The following is a 19,901-nucleotide window of genomic DNA, read 5'->3' as shown; positions in this document are numbered from 1 at the left end:
TAACTGCACCCGCTGACCTATTTGCAGTTAGAGTGGATTATATTGTACGACTATTTTCTTGGGACTTTAAGCCCAAAAGTTCAGAAGTCTCAAAATGTGTCAGCATGAAGTTAGAAATTTAATGATTTAATTGTTTCAATCTCCTACTCTCTCTGATCCCGGGACATTAACCTCATGAGTAAAAAAATAATGTCAGGATGATCTGGATAGCACAAGTTGTAACGTTTCAAAATAATTAAAATAAAATCTATTATTCAACAAAAATCTGCAAAACCTCGCACTAAATGGGGCCTGAATAACGAATGACGAAAGTCCAGTCCCACACAACTTGTGGTAAACTGAGAAAAAGCTGTGTGTGTGTGTGTGTGGGGGGGGACTGAGCGCACGCTGGGAGCAGTGGAGGAGGTGGCTGCCTTCCAGTCGACACCCAGGGAACAAATGCTGCCCTCGTCAGCAAAATGCTCTTTTGTTTTAAAGCGGCAGGAAGCGGAGACGTTTGTGCTAGAGGAGGAAACGTACTCGATCAGGTCCTCCAGGTGGTTGTAGATGTCCTCGTCTTCCACGCGCTCCTCTGTGGGAAAATGTCTGTGAGAGGAAACACACATTTATTTATTTGTCAAATAATCAGAAGGCGTTTTACTGCGTGCTAGGTGCGCAGTTCTCTCTTTTTTTAAAAACAACATACCTGACTCCCATTTGTTGTGCAATGCTTGTGTGGGAAAGTTTGGACAGCGTGTCCATAACCTGGGACAAAAGGAGAGAGATTTATTTAGTTTTTAATATTGCTTTTTGTTTTTTTACATTACAGGACAGAAACTGAATGTTCTCCATTTATATGTGGGACCACAAGAGGGCAGCATTTTCTAATACTTCTGAAAAACCTGAGCTGTTATCACAGTAAAATTTTATATTCAAACCTTTTCACAGTAAATCCAGTTAAAGGAAGATTATTGGTCGTACACCTTCACCTCCACAATTTTAGCCACATAAATGTATTTTTTGGTGACTTTAAAAGGACAAAACCACTTCAAATGGCAAATAACTACTGAAGGAGAAAAGTGGCATGTGATTTTTATTTTGTGTGCAGCTCCTCTGCTTTTATATATTTGTAGAAAAACCTGCATGTCCTTTGAGACAAGGCTAACTGTATAGCAGGTTTTCCTGCGGCCATCTTCAACAATGTTTACGTCTAAACGTTTTCCTGCCATACCATTTTTCAGGGGAAAAAAAGTGATACTATTATCTAATTAAATTTGGTAGTCAGTTGGTATTCCCAGAGTGAGAGGGAATACACACCACACCCTTTTTAGATATTTTTCTTGCACAAAGTTTAAAAAAAAAAAAAAAAAAGTTTAAAATGCATCTTTTGTTTCACTTTCTAAACCTGAACCCCTTTGTGTTGTTCTATCTCATAAAATTCTAACAAAATTCATGAAGATTTCAAGAAGCAACAGGGCAAAATTCAGGTATTTCAAGCAGAAACAGTAGTAGGACACAGAAAGAAAACATTACCTAACCCTCAAGAGAAATTGATCACTAGGTTTGTATGATTACTAATATACGGTCTATTCTTTAACGCCGCTGTGCTCAGGCCTTCACCCTTACTGTGCACATGTGGGAGCTAGTGATGAATCATCCCTGATCTCACCTTTTACATAAAGCTTACTGTCGCTCATTCATGCCTGACGACCCCTTCCACACCACGCTTCCCTTCGCAGGTCACGGCCGCACACTTTCATCCACACCAAACACATCACATGTGTAACATGGATAAATCTGAACTGCAGCCAGCTCTCCGCGATCAATACCGGTAACACAGCCGGCCTGTCCCTCCCCTCACATCCCCCGCTCTGTCCAGTAAATGGAGTAAACAGTGGCACGGTGAGGACAGACCCAGGGATCAAGTTGTCCCAGCCAACATCCTTCCCCCAGCTCCGAACTCTCAGAGCTCTGGCAGCTGCTGCTTTTTAAATCAGCATCTGTGGCTTTTGCCATCAGAAAAGCCTGTTAGGTAAGCTGGCTTCTGTGGGTTGCAAGGTGGGGTCGTGAAAAAGAAAACGAGTGACATTCCACGATTCGTCGTCGTCGCATCCGAAAACATTTCCGACCTCTGGGAAGAAGTTGCCGTTCGGCTACGTGACGTCAGAGCAGAGAGAGTTTGTTTGTTTGCCGGCCGCAGCTTACGATGAAAGAGAAATATCAGTAGGGAGCAGATGAGTGGTGGGAGGTGGTGACTCCGTGTGGCTTCGCAGCAGTGGGCGACTGCAGATCATCAGGAGAATGTTAATTAACTTGTATGCACTGACTTTAAACCGTCATAAAAAATTTTAAAAATCTCCAAAAACTGAAAAGAGAGCTTTGCGTAACTGCAACACATCAGTGTGTCTCTATGCGTTCTTTAAAATGTTTCATACAAATAAACATGACAGCTTCAAGCCTGGTAGACTAAATCCAGGGTTAAAAAAAAAAAACAAATAACAAAAAAACTCATCAAACGCTCTTGGATGTATCCTAATCCAATTGCTTTGGGTGCCAGTTGTGTGTACAATTACTAATCAGATTGTGTTCCTCAGCAGTAACTTATCTGCTGCCTGATTACAATGCTCCAAAGTCGCTCCAAAAATAAACAGAAGTGAATGACTTCAACCTGAGTTTTCTGCTGAAACTGTATTATATATGGTGTTGTGCAAAATGAGTTAAAAAAAAAAAACTAAGTAAAGGTAGTGAACAAAAAGGACTGCCGTTTGCCGGTAGCAATGCTAACCATGCTTGTGAGGTGGTGTCGTCAAGGGGTCAGAAAAAAAAAAAAAGGTGAGAAGAAAGCAGAATCAGCAGCCGGTTCCAAGTCCTTCTCATGGATTTTCTGACATCCACCTCAAGTTGCCAAACCCTCTTACTGGTTTTATGCAGAATTTTCAACACACCTGCACTTCGTTAGACTGCACCATGAGAGGACAGGACGCACCATGCAAGAAAATCTAAACAAAGAATCAGGAATAAGGTTATTAACCTAATTTACAAACAAAATGATCTGCAAACTAGAAAGGGTTACTTTCAAGAAAACAAACAATGCAAAAAGAAAGAAAAGCCTCCATTCGGTTGTATCCAGTGATGCAAGCAGTGACATCATACAATTTGACCAGGAAGTGCTGGGCTGGCCCCTCCCACATATATGTTGTGGCTATCGCATCTGAAGGGACAAACAATGGTGAGGACAAAAGATGCTAAATGTCGACTCTTCAAGCATTTTGTCTCTGTAATATTATTAAAAACATTTTTTATTTTGGACACAGACCACTTTCTCAAACACACGGTGTGACGTCACCCCTGCTCCTAATGTAAATAATTACTGACCGCTCGCGACGGGAAGACCGACATCTGTCAAAACTTTACAAGATCCGGAGACGGAAAACTATAATGGATGCAGCTCTTAAAGAGAGTAGTTATATAAAAGCTATTTGAGACGGACATCTTTTTAAAGTCAAGCAAGCAAATTATTACAATGTGATTGTTCCCAGTTGATTTTATTAGTCATCTATTGTTGATCACTAAACCTAATTTTAACATAACCTTGTAGCATAATAGCTTTAAAAAGACAAAAAAAAAGCTAAATAAATGACACAAGCGTGCACACACAGATAACCTTTAGGCTTAATTTATTAGTATTCTTTTCAGTGCTGCAGCCTAAAACATGTGAACGACCCATTTATGGATCAGAGGTTCTCCCGTCTTTCCAGCTGTGGCTTTCAGGAGACTCTCGAGGGTGAAGGGCGGGAGAAGCAAGTGAGGCGCTGCAATATTTTGGCTTCGCTGACTTTATGAGTCACAGTTTCACAAACTCAAACGACCATCTGTAGAAAACAAGGGAATTTTTTTTTTTTCCTTCTGACTCACATGAATTAGATTTGTCAATACTCATAGGAGTGAGCTCAGCATATGGGAGTGTCAGACTCTAAGAGGATATTTGGGTGTTTACCCCTTAACAACCAGGAAAGGAAAACATACGGCATCACCTACAGTGGTGCATACTGGGATTTTGGGGGGCGGGTATAAAAAAGGGCACTTTGTGTGAGATTTTTTTTACAGGTCACTACACTGTGAATGTTTTCAAAAAGCTGTTTCAGAAGGGCACTTTTTGTCCAGAGGAAAAGGGGCAACCCCTCTAGCACCACCTAGTGTCTATCTGTGCATGTCCCTAAGTCACCTAAGTCAAAGACAGCAACGAAAGCAGCTGAGATCCTCTCACACCATTTCTTGAAGAAAGTGTTTCATAGAAACTGTCATCAGGGATGGAAGCGGTTTGCTCAGTTCTCTTTTTGGATTTTCTCTTCCATAGAAAGTACTCCTCTTCTTGTACTTATGTGTCTTACTGCGTCCTTCCTTGTCCTCCGTGGACAACATCAGATTGTTGCTCATTATCCACTGCAAAAACACAAAATATTATAAAGTGTTTTTGATCTAGTTCCTAGTGCAACTATTTTTGTACTCTTGAAACAAGACAAAACTAACTTACAAGAAACTTTTCAGCAAGAGATAAGTTATAAGTGAAATTATTTGGCAGTGGAGCTAGTAGATTTTAATCAACATTAAGAAATTATCTACTATCTACTTGAAACAAACTCCTATATCTTGCAGGAAAGTTATTTGTAAGTCAGTTTTGTCTTCTTTCAAGTGCACTAAGATATTTGCACTAGAAACTAGACCAAAAACACTTGGTAAGATTTGGTGTTTTAACAGTGTGGCCTTGGTTTTGTTGAAGGTTTCGTTCTTGCGCGCTCAGAATGATGGAGTGCAAAATCAACAAGTCGATGCAATTGGCTGGACTCACACAGCTAGATGGGATGGCTTGAATTGGATTGCATGTAATTTGACAATGTGATTGGATTACATTTGAAAGAATGCATTAGAACTGAATAAAACGCTGCGCTTTTCTCTATACAGAGCCAATAAAGAGAACCAAAACTGACACGTAGAGTCCGCAGTCAATTTTAAGCACGGAAATCATCCGTTTCACATGCAGCTTTGGTCACTCGGCTTCTGGATGCTGTCCCAGCAATAACACTGCATATGTATTTATATTGATAATTGAAAATCCTTCACTGTCTTATCTGATCACAACCTTTCGTGTTCAAAAGTTTGAGTAATCCATATTGCATGTACAGCATGTTCAGAAGCTGAGGAACCACTGACATACTTCCCAGTTGCAGCTTCCAGGAGATTTTCAGGGACAAGCAGTGAAGCTTGTCCCGTTTTTTTTTTTTGCTCCGCTGACTTTATTAGTCACACATGTACTAACCTAAATTAGGAAGACTTAATGTACTTTGCAAGTATTCATTTTCACTGAGCTTTTTACACACTTTGTCACATTACGACCGCACACATTAAAATGTTTTATTAGAACAGAGCAACAGAAAGTAGGTCAATAATGTGAAGTGGCAGTAAGTTACGCAAAGTTTTTAACTGTTTCAAGAAATGAAAATCTAAAAAGAGCGGCGTGTGTGTAACTTAATCTCAGTAAAAATACAGTTGTTCTTAAAGTTAGGAGAACATTACCCTAAAACCAGCAACATATGGCGGAAAGCAAACACCATACATCCTGCTGAACCCAACAAACCCATTAGGAAATATGGTGGTGGCATCATTATGCTGTGGGCGGTGCTTTTCTTTAGCAGGGACAGGTGAGCTGTGGTCAGATTTGACTCGCCTAAACATGCAGCCGGAGCTACAATGCAGTGGTTTAGACCAGTGGTTCTCAAACTTTTTTCAGTGATGTACCCCCTTAAAAATATAGTTTTAGTCAAGTACCCCCTGACACGGGCAAAACATTTTTGGAATAAAAAAGAGGTGCAGTGCTGTAAAATCACTGTCTGATTTATTAAAGCCAAACAACTTATATCAGTGAACCTGACAAATACATCCATATTGCAAACATTGCATGGTTAAACAAAAAAGAAAAACAGAAGGCGGTGACCACCAGGAAGGTATAAAACCAGTCAAAAATGAAATATGCAAAACGCTGCTAATTTATATTGGTCTCTGTAATGGTACAAAATTAAATATATACATAAATAATAATTCAGTGCATGAACACACATTTATATTTTAACGAACTTTTTACAAAATAATTTTTCCCAAGACTTATTATGAGGAGCCTACTGATTTTTTAAAGATATTTTGAAAAGCTTCACGTACCCCCTGCAGTACCTCCACGTACCCCCAGGGGTACGCGTACCCCCATTTGAGAACCACTGGTTTAGACTAAATAAACTAAATAAGTACGCCATGTATTACTGGGTTCTAGTCAAAGTCCAGTTCCTAAATCGAATTGAGTTTTTATTTGTAGGAAGAAAAACACTTAAAACCAAGTCACATTTTCCTTCCACTTCACAATTATGTGCTAATTTGCTTTGTTCTAACATATATTTATGCATCTATAGACGTTGCTGTAATGGGACAAAATATGAATATTGTTGGGATCTGGGGAAGGCTGGCTGGGGTTCTTTCCCACTTTTTCCACCAGGGGGCTTCCTGGAGGTTCCTGGAGGTTCCTGGAGGGGCGTGGTTTCGCGGCTGCACACCTGACACATATCTGACTCATTTGGAGGAGTATATCTGGATGGAGCTGCCGACACTCCAGTGCCAGAGTGTTAGCCAGTTATGGTATCTGTTGTTACTAGCCATCCTCTGACCAACCTGTTTCTTGAAGTAACTAATTTCGTGTAACCTCTTCCCAGGTTGCCCCTCCGTGACGCCTTGGCCGCCTGACCCGAGTTACTGGCTGGAAGGTTTTTCCACCCTGGATTCCTGTTCTTCCGCTTACCAGCCCACCTCCCTTCCCTGAGCCCCGGCCTGGCGGGCCCACCAGTCCCAGATCTCCAGCCAAGCTTTCCCCTGTAAATCCTCAAGTAAGACCATAGCCGGGTTAGCGACTGAGGGCTCCCACGCCCCTGTACTCACCCTATTCTGTTCTCACTAGATCCCAGAGATCCAGCCCCTGCCAGAGAGAATAAGAGAGAGACCTCTCACCTTCACCTGTACATATCTGCACGTTGTTTTTCTAATAAATTTCCCTACCTGATCTGCCTCCGGAGTGTGTTCTGCACATGTGGGTTCAGAGAATTGATCACACCATGACAAATATAAAGGGATGTGGACAGGCCTGCCACAATAAGTAATTTTGCTGGACCATAAATTGTCCTTTTAAGTGCTATAATAAATGATAATATTGGTGTCTTGAGACCTCCTTCAAATAATGTATAAGACAAATAAACTACAATTTGTAAAGAACATTTAGAATTGGAACTGGAAGACATTTTAAATATCCAACATAAAACACAGCAACCAAAAACAGTAAACAAAACAAAAATTAAATCCACTTACAACCAAAACCATGAATAAAATGAATTATGATGTCTCTCCAAACAAAATTACCCTTCAAAAAAGATTAAAATTCAGATAAGAAATTATCAAGCTTATTTTAACTTATCACGCAATTAACTGAGGCCATCATACCACCGCTGTGATCTTCTGTTATGCAAAAAGACACCTTGATTTCAGCCACAATTGGTTAGGAAAGCAAAAGAACACAGACTGTAGAAAGACGCACAGCGGCTCATGCAGGCCACAAAACGGAAAAATGAATATAAGAATCAGAAACCATGTCTGAGGATGTAGTATCCACCACGGGCGCGCAGATCAGAGGTGAAACGCTCTGCAGGAGTCGTGTACCGCCATGTAACCTCAGATGATCAAGGCTGACAGGGCCTCTTTGATGGAGGCTAATAAACCTGCCCCGGCTGGCCGCGCTCCGCTCCTCCGGATCAACCAAACCACTACAGTCCAATTAAAGCCCGACGAGGGACGTGTCTGTGCAGCAGAAACCGAGCCAAGAGCACAACATGTGGATGTGTGCTAACGTCTGTTTGAAGCCGCGCAGCTGCTCGGCGTCTCGATGTAATTACATAACAGAAAGGTAACCGAAAAAGAAACAAAAATCATGTATGTACTGTATAATGTGAGCGTTCCTAGTCATATCAGGCTGAGGGTTTTGAAAGAGGCGCACAAGTGACATCAAAGATCAGTAGCGGCGGATCTACTGATACACATCTACTGATCATCTATTCTTTATTTATCCTGACAAATCATTCACTCTTATCTAAATATAGAGGGCACCTCCTTTTTTTGTGTGTGTAGTATGCCAGCAGTCTTATTGGTTTCAGATACGACACAGAGTGCTGTCCCAGTTTCCTGCTTTCAGCTTTTATGCCGCCTTTCTATAGGTCCTTTTATTTTCTATTTTCTTTCCTCTCCTCCTCCGCCCCCCCATCTAAATTAGTGATTACCGGCTAAAAATAGAGTCCAGTTAGGTACTCCACTAGAATCCATAAGCTGATTGTATTGAAGGTTTTACAGAAGGAATATTCTCTGGTAGCTAAAAATGATTTGGTTACAGATACCAAAACATGTCCTGTAACAATGCTGTCAAAATTCCAGATCTGGCCAACCCAGTTTCCAGAATCCTGCAAGCTTTGTTTTCTTTTTTTTCTCTCTCTCTCTCTCAAATTTGTGACAAATATTTCTACAGTGAAAAATCTTCAAATATGGATCCTTCAAAAAAAAAAGAAAAGCTGGATGGACATGTGGAATGCTGGACTGATAAAACTTTTAGAAAATGTGATAAGGAAAAAGTCTCAAAACATTTTTCCAACAAAATCAAACTTCAACTCACAAGCAATGTTGAAACGACCTTGAACGTAGGCTCACTCTCCTTATGTTCTTTGACATGAATCTTAATCAGCATGACGGCTTTGAATAAATTACTGTTGAACTGAATACACAGATTCAAGAAAAGTACCATCTTTTCTTCTCCCATCTTACACATCTTTTATGCCAATGTATTGAAAAACATTGCATCTAAGCGTATGTCAATGAATTTATGGGTTTATTCAACACTGACACAGTCATGACTTTGAAGTATATGTCCTGCTTTTGATTCACTCCTTAAATAGAGCATGTGTATCAGAATCGATGGTGTGGAATTCACAGTGTTGAACTGATTCGAGACAGAATGCATAACTTGTTTTATGACATTCCTGCCTTTTTTCTTTATTTAAAAATCTTAAAAATCCATTGGAAGTCTGCGAATGAAATTTCAAAGCTTAACGAGAGCCCTCAAGTTGTCAGTTTCGAGCGTGTTGTATGCCAGGGTGAGTGAAGCATCTGGTTAGCAAACAGTGAGATTGAGTAGTGTTACGATTGGGTCCTTACTGTGATATCTGTGACAAAGTTATGTCTGTGTATTCTTCAGTAGTGACGCACATTTTTAGATATAATGTTTAAGAGCATCAGATGTTCTGACTGACCAGGCATACATATACATGTATATACATATACATGTATATGTATATACATATACATGTATACACACATATATCTATGTATATATACATATATACATGTATATGTATATACATGTATATAGATGTTCTGCTTTTTTTTTTTTTGCCAAGTATAATTTTATGGTTTTGACACCTCATCCCATTCGAGAGAAAATATAGCTGAGTCAACCTCACCACACTAACCAGAAGGTGTTGGGACCTTCTGTTCACTGTTGTGTGTTGAACTGATTCCACGTTGGTGGTTATAGCAACTGCCGTTTTTAGTCACAAAGCGTGTGATTTGCAGCTATCTGCGTTCGGAGCTGCTTTAGTTTATTTACTTGCATGAGGACCAACACGCGTTTTTTTTCTTTATTTGACGGGTTGTGAATAAGACTGTGTCGTGTCAGATCATGATTTCTTGGTTAATGTCAGGTTGTCATAACGAAGGCCTTTTTGAATAATGTCAACTTTGTATTAAAAGTGTCATGATTTACCGAATGACACTTTATGACAGCAGTCATACATATTCATGAAGACTTACTCATGTTCATGACAGGTGTTACGTCATGTTTATGACGGTGTCATGACAGTCTCATTCACAACCCGTGAAACAAAAACAACCCGTTTTTTTTTTTATGAAGGTGGATTCATAACATTAGCTGATGTGCCTCTGTGTGAAGAGAGCTTCTTTTAACGTATTTTAATGTAAAATGACAATAAAGGAAGCTTGAATCTTTAGATGAACTAAACACAATTGAGCCTTCATGCTGGATTTAGCAAAAAAAAATTAAAAATTGTTGACATTACTCAAACCTTTTAAAGAAACAGTGTCCATAAAGTGGTGGTGTGTACTGGAACCACAGAAAACATCCCACCTGACACTTTTTTTTTTTTAAGAATTCACAAGTACAGCTGGTGTTGAAACCAAAACGCAGTTTCTTTGTTTAGAGTTACAGTGGTGCAGCTACGCTGCCGGGCTCTTTGAAACTAGACCTGGTCCCTGTATACATATTAACAGGTCATTTCGATTCCATTTGAAGTAAGTGATCCCCTGAAAATCCCTCGCGCTGGAGCTGCATCGACAGTGTCTCTCTCTGTTTGCCGTTGCCTGATAAAACATTCATGAAACGCCGGAAGCTTCCGGTAAGTCTCTACGATCCCCTTTTACGTTGTCAGAAAGCAAACCACAAGAGGTGATCGGGCGGTTTCCTGAGTTTTTCGCCATGGTTTGCACATGAAATTGATTAATGCTACTTGTCCGTAAACGTTTGAGTGTGTTTGCTAAATTGCGAAGCACGGATTTCTTACAGAAGCAGCCGGTGCATTAATTCCAACCCACAAAGAGCAAATGAAAAGTTGATTGGCTCAGAGGGAGATGAGTTAATGTTTGACAATCAGTGCCATCCCTCATTAAGGACTATAATACATAATTAGTGTGTTTAGATACACACACACACCCACACAAATACAGCTGATTAGAATGCTGAAGGAGTCTCTGCCATTTGTCGTTTGACTTTGTTCGCCGCAATCCTAATCAAACATGTTTCTCGTAAACCTGTTTACGGGATACATGACATTTATGCAAAACTTTATGTGCAAAATGTTTTTATTTGAAGGGTTTCAGGCACGAGACTGAATTAAAATTAAATTAATCTCAAACTTTTTTTTTTTTTTATTAATAGTTTTACTGATAAAAACACACTTTGGACACAAAAAGAACCCGCATCAGGTGTCGTTTGTGAGCATAAAGTTTACTGACATGCTCTACTGCGGTTCTGTTTTTGTCTTTTCCTGTCCTCTGCAAGTACAAAAGGTTTTTAGAGTACGTGAGCAGTTTGACAACTGTCCTCTCAACCAACAAACTAATTTTACTAAACATCTAAATTTATATTTGTTGTTTGCACTATGTGCAACTCTACTTAATATAGAATGTTCTTGACAGCAAAGACACAATTTATTTTGTATCTAACCATAAATAATTGCAGGCACTAACCCTAACAAGTAGAACAATTTGACTTTCAGCTGTTTCTATTCGCTGCTGCTATGTTGTTAGCCACGAACAGCTAAAAGAAGCTACAAAGGTGGCATGTTCATATGAGTTGATCCTATTTTAAAGGGTGTAAACTACAACAAAACATAACCTCAGAGTGTCTGCGGGCTGCTTGCTAAGGTTTTTTCATTTTTCTAAGGTGTTACTTTGTACAACGAGCGGTTTCAAACATTCTACACACACCTTCTACCAGCTTTCATGTCTAATAATACAGTCATAGCCAATAGGGAAAATTAGAAAACGAAGCTTTGAGTATCTTTTTTTTCTTATTATTTTTTCTAGACGTCATAACAACGTCTCAACAGGAAACGGGTCAGAAGTGAGGTTATTCTTGCTGTCCAGGTAAATCACATCAACCTCGGACAGGGAGCCCCGCAGGACCCACACTCATCAGACATCCTCACACATGGATTCACGCCCTCGCTACCAGCTCTTCAAAAACCCTTCACCCTGACCCTTCCTGTGCGCTTTAAGTTCACTTTATTAGGCCAGACTTTTGCTCGTGCGATCGCACATTCGCTCGGTTTGCTCCTTGAACACGCCGATGCTACGACACACACATCCGATCCGTGAAATTTTTACTCCACAGCGTTTGATTCAGCAGGACACCGCTCAAGAGACACACACCAGCACACACACATCCTGCTGTCACATAACTCTGTGTGACAGATGAGTGGAAAATAAAACTGCTCTAGGTATTTAAAAAAAAATGTTTCAGCTCTTTAAGCAGGTCTAACCAGTCTGATACTTATCAAAATGACATTTTAACAATTCATTTTTATATATCTTTTAATTACAGTTTCAATTTAAATTAAAAAAAATTGAAAGTTGAAATTATTTCAAGAGTAACTTGAACTATTCAAGCCTTTTCCCGGTATACCCTGGTAGTGATAGAGTATTTATAGAGAGTATTGGTAAAGTATTGGTATTGGCAGGAATTCTCAAGACTTTTACTTATTATTCCATCACGTTAGCATGACAACGCTGTTTAGTTAGACAAAAGTTTAAGAAAAAAGATTTTAAAAAACCAAAATGCAGAGATGAAGTCCATTTAGAAAGTTTGAAAATAAATTCGAAACTCTTTTCTCAACCACTACAAGTAGCTTTGTAATTGAATTAAACAATTCCCATTAATTTAAATAAGAAAATGATTACACACCTTCATGAGGTGCATAATCTCAAAACAAAACAGGTGATAAACTTGTGAAAAGTCAGGGGTATAACAACATTCTTATGTTGATGAATGTTGCTGATGATATCAGTTAGCTGATGACATCAGCTAACTGAGCTGATGACATCACATTCAACGAGCGGTCAATAGACAAAATGGAAAAAGGCTCGCAGCCAGAGGTTAAGTGTCTGCAGAGAAGGAGCGCTCAATCTTAGCAGCAGGCAGACAACAACCTGAACTAATGAGCAATGAAATCTCCACTTTTATGGGTCTCATGTGCAGTCTAACGCATTTAGTGGGGAAACCAGCCTTAGAAGAGGCTGGAGTCTGGGATTTGTTCTGGCAATCGTAGTGGCAGTATCAACAAGATATAAAAACTTTCATACCTTCAGCCTTCGAGAGCTGAAGTTTGACACCCTGCTCTAACAGAGCTACACTGTACTTTGCTCTATCCATTTACCCATTAAGAGCACCTTCGGTTAGCTTGTGGCAAGCTCAATAATGGGTACCTGTTGTTCTTTAAACAATTGCTTTACTCTTGCCCCAATTGTGTAAAGCACAGAGCTATTTTTAGCTCTGTTTGCACAAAACCACTGCCTAGAAACTTTGTCAAATTGGCAAAAAGTTTCCCGTTTAGACAGCGCCACCGACACACCAAGAGTCAAATGCAGTTGTTATGCCAAGCCACTAGACGGCACTGCATGTTGTAGAACATGCAGGCCCTCAAGGACAGACTTTGGGCACCCCTGGTCTAAACTATTGCCCAATTAAGTCTCTTGACTTGTCCTTAGTGTTTTAGGACAAGTCTTTTTTTTACATATATGCAGGCATTTTGTGGTGCAACTTCTTTTGTCTTTTTACAGTACGGTACTTACAGAGGTATCGGCTAGGCCAGTGGTTCCCAAAGTGTGGGGCGCGCCCCCTAGAGGGGGCGCATTGCCATTGCAGGGGGGGGACGGGAAGCGTTATGGATGAATAATAAAAAAAAAACAGTTACACAAAAGTGTTTCACTGTAAAGATGGTTTGTAGTTTGTTTTGTTGCAACCTGAAGTGTGAAATAAACTTCAGTGGAGCTTGAAAACAAAATATGTGTATAGGTTTTTGTCTGGTTGAACGATGTGTGTGCCCAGTTGATTCTTTTTTCTTTTTTGGGGAGATTTTATTGTAATCCATAGGGGTGCCAGAAGAAAATCTTTGGGAGCCACTGGGCTAGGCATACAGCAAACGTTTTATGTTCGGGAATCGAACGCCACACAGCTGTGTCTTGAAAAACTACAAACACAACTTCTTATGGCATTTCACCTCCTTAATCGTTCTCTTACTGCCACTCGTCCTATTGAAGTTACTGTATGCATCATGTGAAATTGTCTACACAGTATGCAATCATCAGTGGGATCATAATTACAAAAGACTGTAAATGATTCACAGTCAACAATCACGACCTTAACAGCTTCCTCATAGGAACTGAGGTAGTGATGGGTGTAATCAAGTTACTGGAAAGCCAAATAAGCCTGGCTCTACGGTGCTGGGGTCCAACTGACTACCACTCCCGAGGAGAAAACCTACATGTTATACAAATGAAAGACTTATACATGCATTCAAACTGGCTAATAAAGTGGATTCTGAATTAAGGTCTCCAGTTCCTCAAATATAGAGGTTGAGTTTAAAATGAAGGATGGTGCTTTTTTTTATTATTTACAACCATTCTGGGTGTAAACAAAAGCTCGAGCATGGGCTATCCATCTTGCTACACCTTGCAGCACAATTCATTGTGGTGCTTTACATGTCAAGCATTTTACTGGCTCCTTCTGTCGTTGCTGGATTACAGTGCTGAGCAGAGCCATAAGAGGTGAGCCTTGAATGAGATGGTCCCAATAAATCCAGATCTCAGTGGAATAAGGGATACATGATCAAATGTCAAGGCAGAAAATGCCTGGAAGGGAAATAATTTTTAAAAAATCCCATTTTCCAATCCAGTAAATAGAGGCAGTCTATCTAGTGTGCTGCTTTTGGATCCAACATTGACATCTTTATTGCCTGTTCTTCTCGTTCTGCTGGGCAGCGTGGACATTGGAGAACATGATAGGCTGGATGTACGTCGAAAATACTACAAAACTAACCAGCCCAAATCCCAAAAGTCGAACCACAACAGAGTCGCTCGCCCACTCTGTTAAATTCTGATGTAAGTTATGGTAATGCGAGAGGTCTTCATGATGTTGATAACGTGACACATCACACCGAGTGATGAAATCCCACTCTGGGTCTGAGTGTGCAGCAGAAAAGCGAAAAGACAAAACAAGCAGCAATAAACTCCTCCGTAAAGCAGCAAACATGTCTTTTTTTCACTTCGGGATCTGAGCTGGTAAAAAATCTCTCGCCTCAAATAGCCAGCTTGTCAAATCCATAAAGGCATAAGTGGGTTAGCATCAATTAGCATACCCTAAGGACTCCCCATTGTAATCATGAGCACTTAAATACTCTCTGTTTCAATTCTGAAGGGTGGTTTCCACACATTAGTCATGCGTCAATGTGCAGTCGGAGTTGCTTCTCAGGGACCGACTTGTATAATTGAAAAACACAAAGTAAAATACGATTGCTTATTCAAAACAAAGTCTTGGATTAACTTAAAGATAAGATCACCACATTACGTTTTTTTAATTCCAATTAGATCGCCTTAATTTTGTATCTAGTCTTTATTTTAGTGACGTGAACCAGTTCTCATTTCCATGCAAAAGTAGTAACGCATCAAGACTTTTATTGGAATGTCGCTACCGACTTGAACATTCATCATCTTAGGCTTGATCCTTCATGTTCACATTCAGTTATGAACCCAATCCTACCTGTGCAGATACTCTGAATGTAATCTTTTTTGGGGATAGTAATTTCCAAAGATTAGAAGTGGTATTATAAGATACAGTTTTAAATTAAAACTACAAGAATCTCTTGACATCCTGGCACTATGAAAACAATTTCAGGATTTCAGTTTTGCGGTACAGAAACATGGAGCTACCGTGTTGCGATGATTATAAAATCACTTGAAACTAAAATTAAATGGAAGTACACATATAAAGGCTAGATGGTTTACCAGGATCCATGAGAAACTAATATTCTTTCTAGATTATTGTTCTCATTTACATAACTCCTAAATAGCTTGTGTTTTGAGTGCTTGTGATGACCTTAGACATCAAACATAAACCCCTGTCCTCTGTCAGAGCGAAGAATGTCTTATTTTCGGCCTTATAAAAACAAATATCTCCGCCATACTGTTTAAAAAATAATATTATACACAGGTATCATTTCAGAAAGGCTTCCATCCACAACCCACATGAACGTTGTTTCAAACACGCCAAACCCGTAGGGGGCAGTGTAGCGCAAAGCAACAATCTGCTTTGCCAACCAGACTGCTTCAAAACAACCACAACTTCCTGTTGGGAATTAAACAAAGCGCTAGGACATTTATTTGTATTGACAAATATATTGGTCGAATTACTTTTAAATAGTGTATCAGAATAATTATTAAAACACGAGGCGATGTTCATTGAGAATTGTGGTTATATTGGCGCATTATGTGTTGCAGACTGGACCCCAAGTCTGTGTTTTCCCCATGTATACACACAAACATGGGGAATGATTTGAGAAAAATGTTAGTTTTCTCAAATCTCCACCCTGGTTGGAGTTTTGTATAAATAATTAGTTTTAGTGATATTTAATAGAGTTTTCATGTGGACGACAGACCAAAACACATAAAAACATATTCCTTTTCCCAGACATCCAACTACATGCAGATTAGGCCTCATAGGTCTCTTTTAATCAGAATTTTATTTTTATGAAATATTTCTTAGCTGTATGATACGTACAAATGCTGTCAAAGTGCATCTTATGGCAAATCAGAAATTCTCCCACTGCCAACGTTAGAAGCAGCCTCCTAAATCTCCTCGTTTTGGCTCTTCCTCTTATTAGAATATTTAATAGTCACTTGTGGATAGTTCTCATTCACTAACTGCACACTCATAAATACTGTATTACCCCGATTCCCTTCAGAATGCTTCCCTCCCTCTTCCAGGGAAATTAGAAACCAAACTTTGGCTTTTCATGTAAGATGGATGACCAGGCTGACTCCATGTATTATTTCATTCATTGAATTAATTTCAGCTCCCCTTCCCCCTCCACACTGGTGTGCTATTTCAAAACTGCTTTTTCCTGGGCGTTATGTAACTCGAACGAGCCCCTTTATTCTGAGGTGAGCATAGATTTTTTTTGTGTGTGTGTGGAGGATGGAGATTAGCTTCTAAAACTGTCCCCCCCCATTTTCAATAGCAGCGCAACCACCCACTCCACCTTCATCTTTAGAGAGCAATGCAAACCCCTCCCCACCAGCCTCGAGCATCTGGAAGAAACACTGTTGACTCGGATGTACGCACGGTACTCCACGCGGCCTCGGCAGGAGCCTTCCATTACAGAAACAAAACTGAGGCAGATCAGAAGAGCATTTACGTCCCTGTGAAATCCCAAACGGCGCCGCTTAACGCTCAGGGACTCCGGGCACCTCATCAAAAGATTTTACGAGAAAGTTTTGCCGAAAAAGCGTCAGACAGGAATTGCACTTGTTGAAAATAAAAACTCACTCGTTAGCCCTCCTCCTGATCAAAACAGCAGGTGCCTTAGGGAAACAGAGGGGGGAGGGAGAGAGAGAGGACTGAATACACACGCAGACGCTTACGCACAGCTCCATCTGAGCGGCATGGTTGCCCATCCGGAAGAGAAAACTGACCACAGGCGATTCGCGATGTCGAAAGATTCACCTTACATAGTCGTCCATACGCGGGATCAAAGCGCTGTGGCTTAGCTCTGATGTTTAAACCACAGAGAGGAGCGCCTAGAACATTTCTGAGCACTGTTTGTACAGCAAATTTTGGTCTTTTATTTTTTATCTTGAGAAGAGAAAATAAAAAGTTGTCAGAGAGAGAGAGAGAGAGTTCTAGATTATAAGGCCCTATAAGGTTTGTGAAGCATATTTATTTTTGCAACGAGATGTTGCAAGACTGATACTCTACCTATTTTCTTAAACACCTTTAGGTTTTTATGAGGTTGACGTTTGTCAGAAATGAAAGCTCCACTAATCCATGATCAGTGGTTTGTCTGGTAACTGAGGTAAGGTTATTCTCCAAACCAATAGCTTGCTGACTGCTTTCCATGGTACAAAACAACTGAACTAGTCATTACAACTTCACACAAGCCCTGACCTTATTAAACAATAACTATTTTTATCAAATAAGATAAGAAAGTATTCTATAAATAAACTGAATTGGATTTATTTTAATCTAATACAAGAGAAAATAAAGAAAATACAAAAAAGTGCCGTACAGTATGCACTGGCTAGGCTCTGGTATTAAGCTACACAATGGTTACCATGGTCACAGCATCTACGCCTCTAAAAGTTGGTTCAAAATTATCATTTTTGATCATTTTTAACCTTTAACTATCTTCCATACCTAGGATACACTGAGTTGGTGTTTTGCTTTTTAAATTAAACCATCTAAATAGTTTTACACTTTTACGAAGCAGCAAAAATGTTAGATTTCTATGGCCTGTGTCTGAATTTTACCGCAACAAATGGGGAAAAAAAAACTGTCTGAAGATGAAGTACTGAGAATGCAAGAAGCTGTATCAACAGAAGACGAATCCTGACAAACCAAAAAGGATCCAGCAACCTGTGTTGAACATTCCTGCAACAAATGTCAAATTTTCGGAGTGACGTTCCGGACAAACAGTCACCATCAGAGCCAGAAGAAGGGAGGTCTTGGTCCCCCGCCAAAGGCGCTCTTCTCCCTCCTTCTGTTCTGCTTAGTCGGTACCAGACAGGAGAGAGGAGCCGCACAAAATGCGTTTGCACATGTCGTTCATGAGGTTACCCAGACTGGTAGCTGTGAGATACGTGAGGGAAAGGAAAGAAGATGGAAAAAAGGAAAAACGAAATGCCCAATCTGTTTTTACTTGTGATTTTTTTCTTAATCTAGCAGTATTTACATTTCTGGCAAAGAAGCAATCCAGCACGTCAAGCGAGCATCGGCGTTCACACACAAACGTTCCCTCTTTCAATCAGCACGGGTGAACGGGCATTGAATCCAGCAGCTCAGATAACTCACTACCTTTTATCTAAATCAAACGGCATACGCTTTGGCTCGCTATGAAAGTTTTGGTTGAACCAGGTCATTTTTTGAAACGGAGAGCAACTGCGTCACTGTGTTTCCGTGCATCTACAAGGAGATGTGGGTCTTTGCCCATAGTTCCACATTGATACACTCACTGTTAAAGCTGGAGGGGGGGTAAAGCTCTCAGAAAGTAGGACAGTGAATATTGAGATGGTTCGTTCGAAGGCTTGCACATCAGTCTTTCTGGTCTTTGATCTCAACAACGGTTGTTCGTAAAAGCTCTCCGGTTCACACTCACTAGTGCCATTTAAATTCACAGAATTTATCTGAGCCAAGTCACTCAAACCTTTCTATTTATATATCTAAAGGCTAATTGTTGATGGTTAACCACTTCCCGGATACACTTACTCTGTAATAGTTGGAGTGATATTAGGAAAACCTGTGACTGCAGTATTATAGTGCATAAATGTCAAATCCAGGCCAAATTTGGCCCTGCAGTGTAATTATATTTGGCTCACAAGATAATTCTGACTGTGGCTGGCCTGCTGCTAGACGGCACACATGCATCACTAATACTGAAAAATCTCCGAGTGCTCTGCAGGTGTGTTGGCACCTCAATCAGGACCCTCAAACCATCCTTCCTCTGTCGGCATTCAAAGTTGACGTCATTATGCCAGGTATCTGGTCCAAGCCAGATACCAATGCTACATTATTGCTGAATTAATTATTATTACTAGCCTTTGGGGGGGGGGAAAAGGCTAACACTGAAATTTGACCTGTAATGCGACAAACAGGGGACGAGGCATAATATTTATTTTTAAATTAGCAAACACCTGGTGGAAGTGCGCGTCTGCTGATGCCGAATTTCAACATCATGCGATCTACTTCTCAGGGCAACGCTGGTAAAAACGTTTTGTAAGGGTTAATATTTGTGACGATTTCCTGGAGGCGGAGTTTCAGAGAGAGCAGGAGTTTTTAAAGAGACAGGGCCGTTAAATTACAAAATCAAATTTCTTTTAAGTCAAATTTGACATACACAGCATTTTTAGAGCAACTGAAGTTAACATAGTTACTTCATTGTGCTATAAAATGGAAAATACATAATGCTGCCCCTTGAATATGTACGAATATGTACCTTATAAACCAA

At 40.0% G+C, this 19,901-nt stretch overlaps 1 protein-coding gene across 3 annotated transcripts in view; it reads right to left on the bottom strand.

Annotated features, from left to right (window-relative positions):
• Positions 1-19,901, bottom strand: part of vav3 (vav guanine nucleotide exchange factor 3) — a 103,083-nt gene that overhangs the window by 51,979 nt on the left and 31,203 nt on the right. For all 3 annotated transcript variants that reach the window (XM_023325884.1, XM_023325885.1, XM_023325886.1), the window contains exons 3-4: positions 686-744; positions 520-585 (exon numbers count right to left, since the gene is read on the bottom strand). In XM_023325884.1, coding sequence (XP_023181652.1) covers positions 520-585; positions 686-744 — 125 coding nt within the window. The remainder of the gene's footprint in view (positions 1-519; positions 586-685; positions 745-19,901) is intronic.

The sequence above is a fragment of the Xiphophorus maculatus genome, chromosome 21 (assembly GCF_002775205.1).
Source record: "Xiphophorus maculatus strain JP 163 A chromosome 21, X_maculatus-5.0-male, whole genome shotgun sequence".
Lineage (NCBI taxonomy): Eukaryota > Metazoa > Chordata > Actinopteri > Cyprinodontiformes > Poeciliidae > Xiphophorus > Xiphophorus maculatus.
This window is presented reverse-complemented; position numbering and strand designations above follow the sequence as displayed.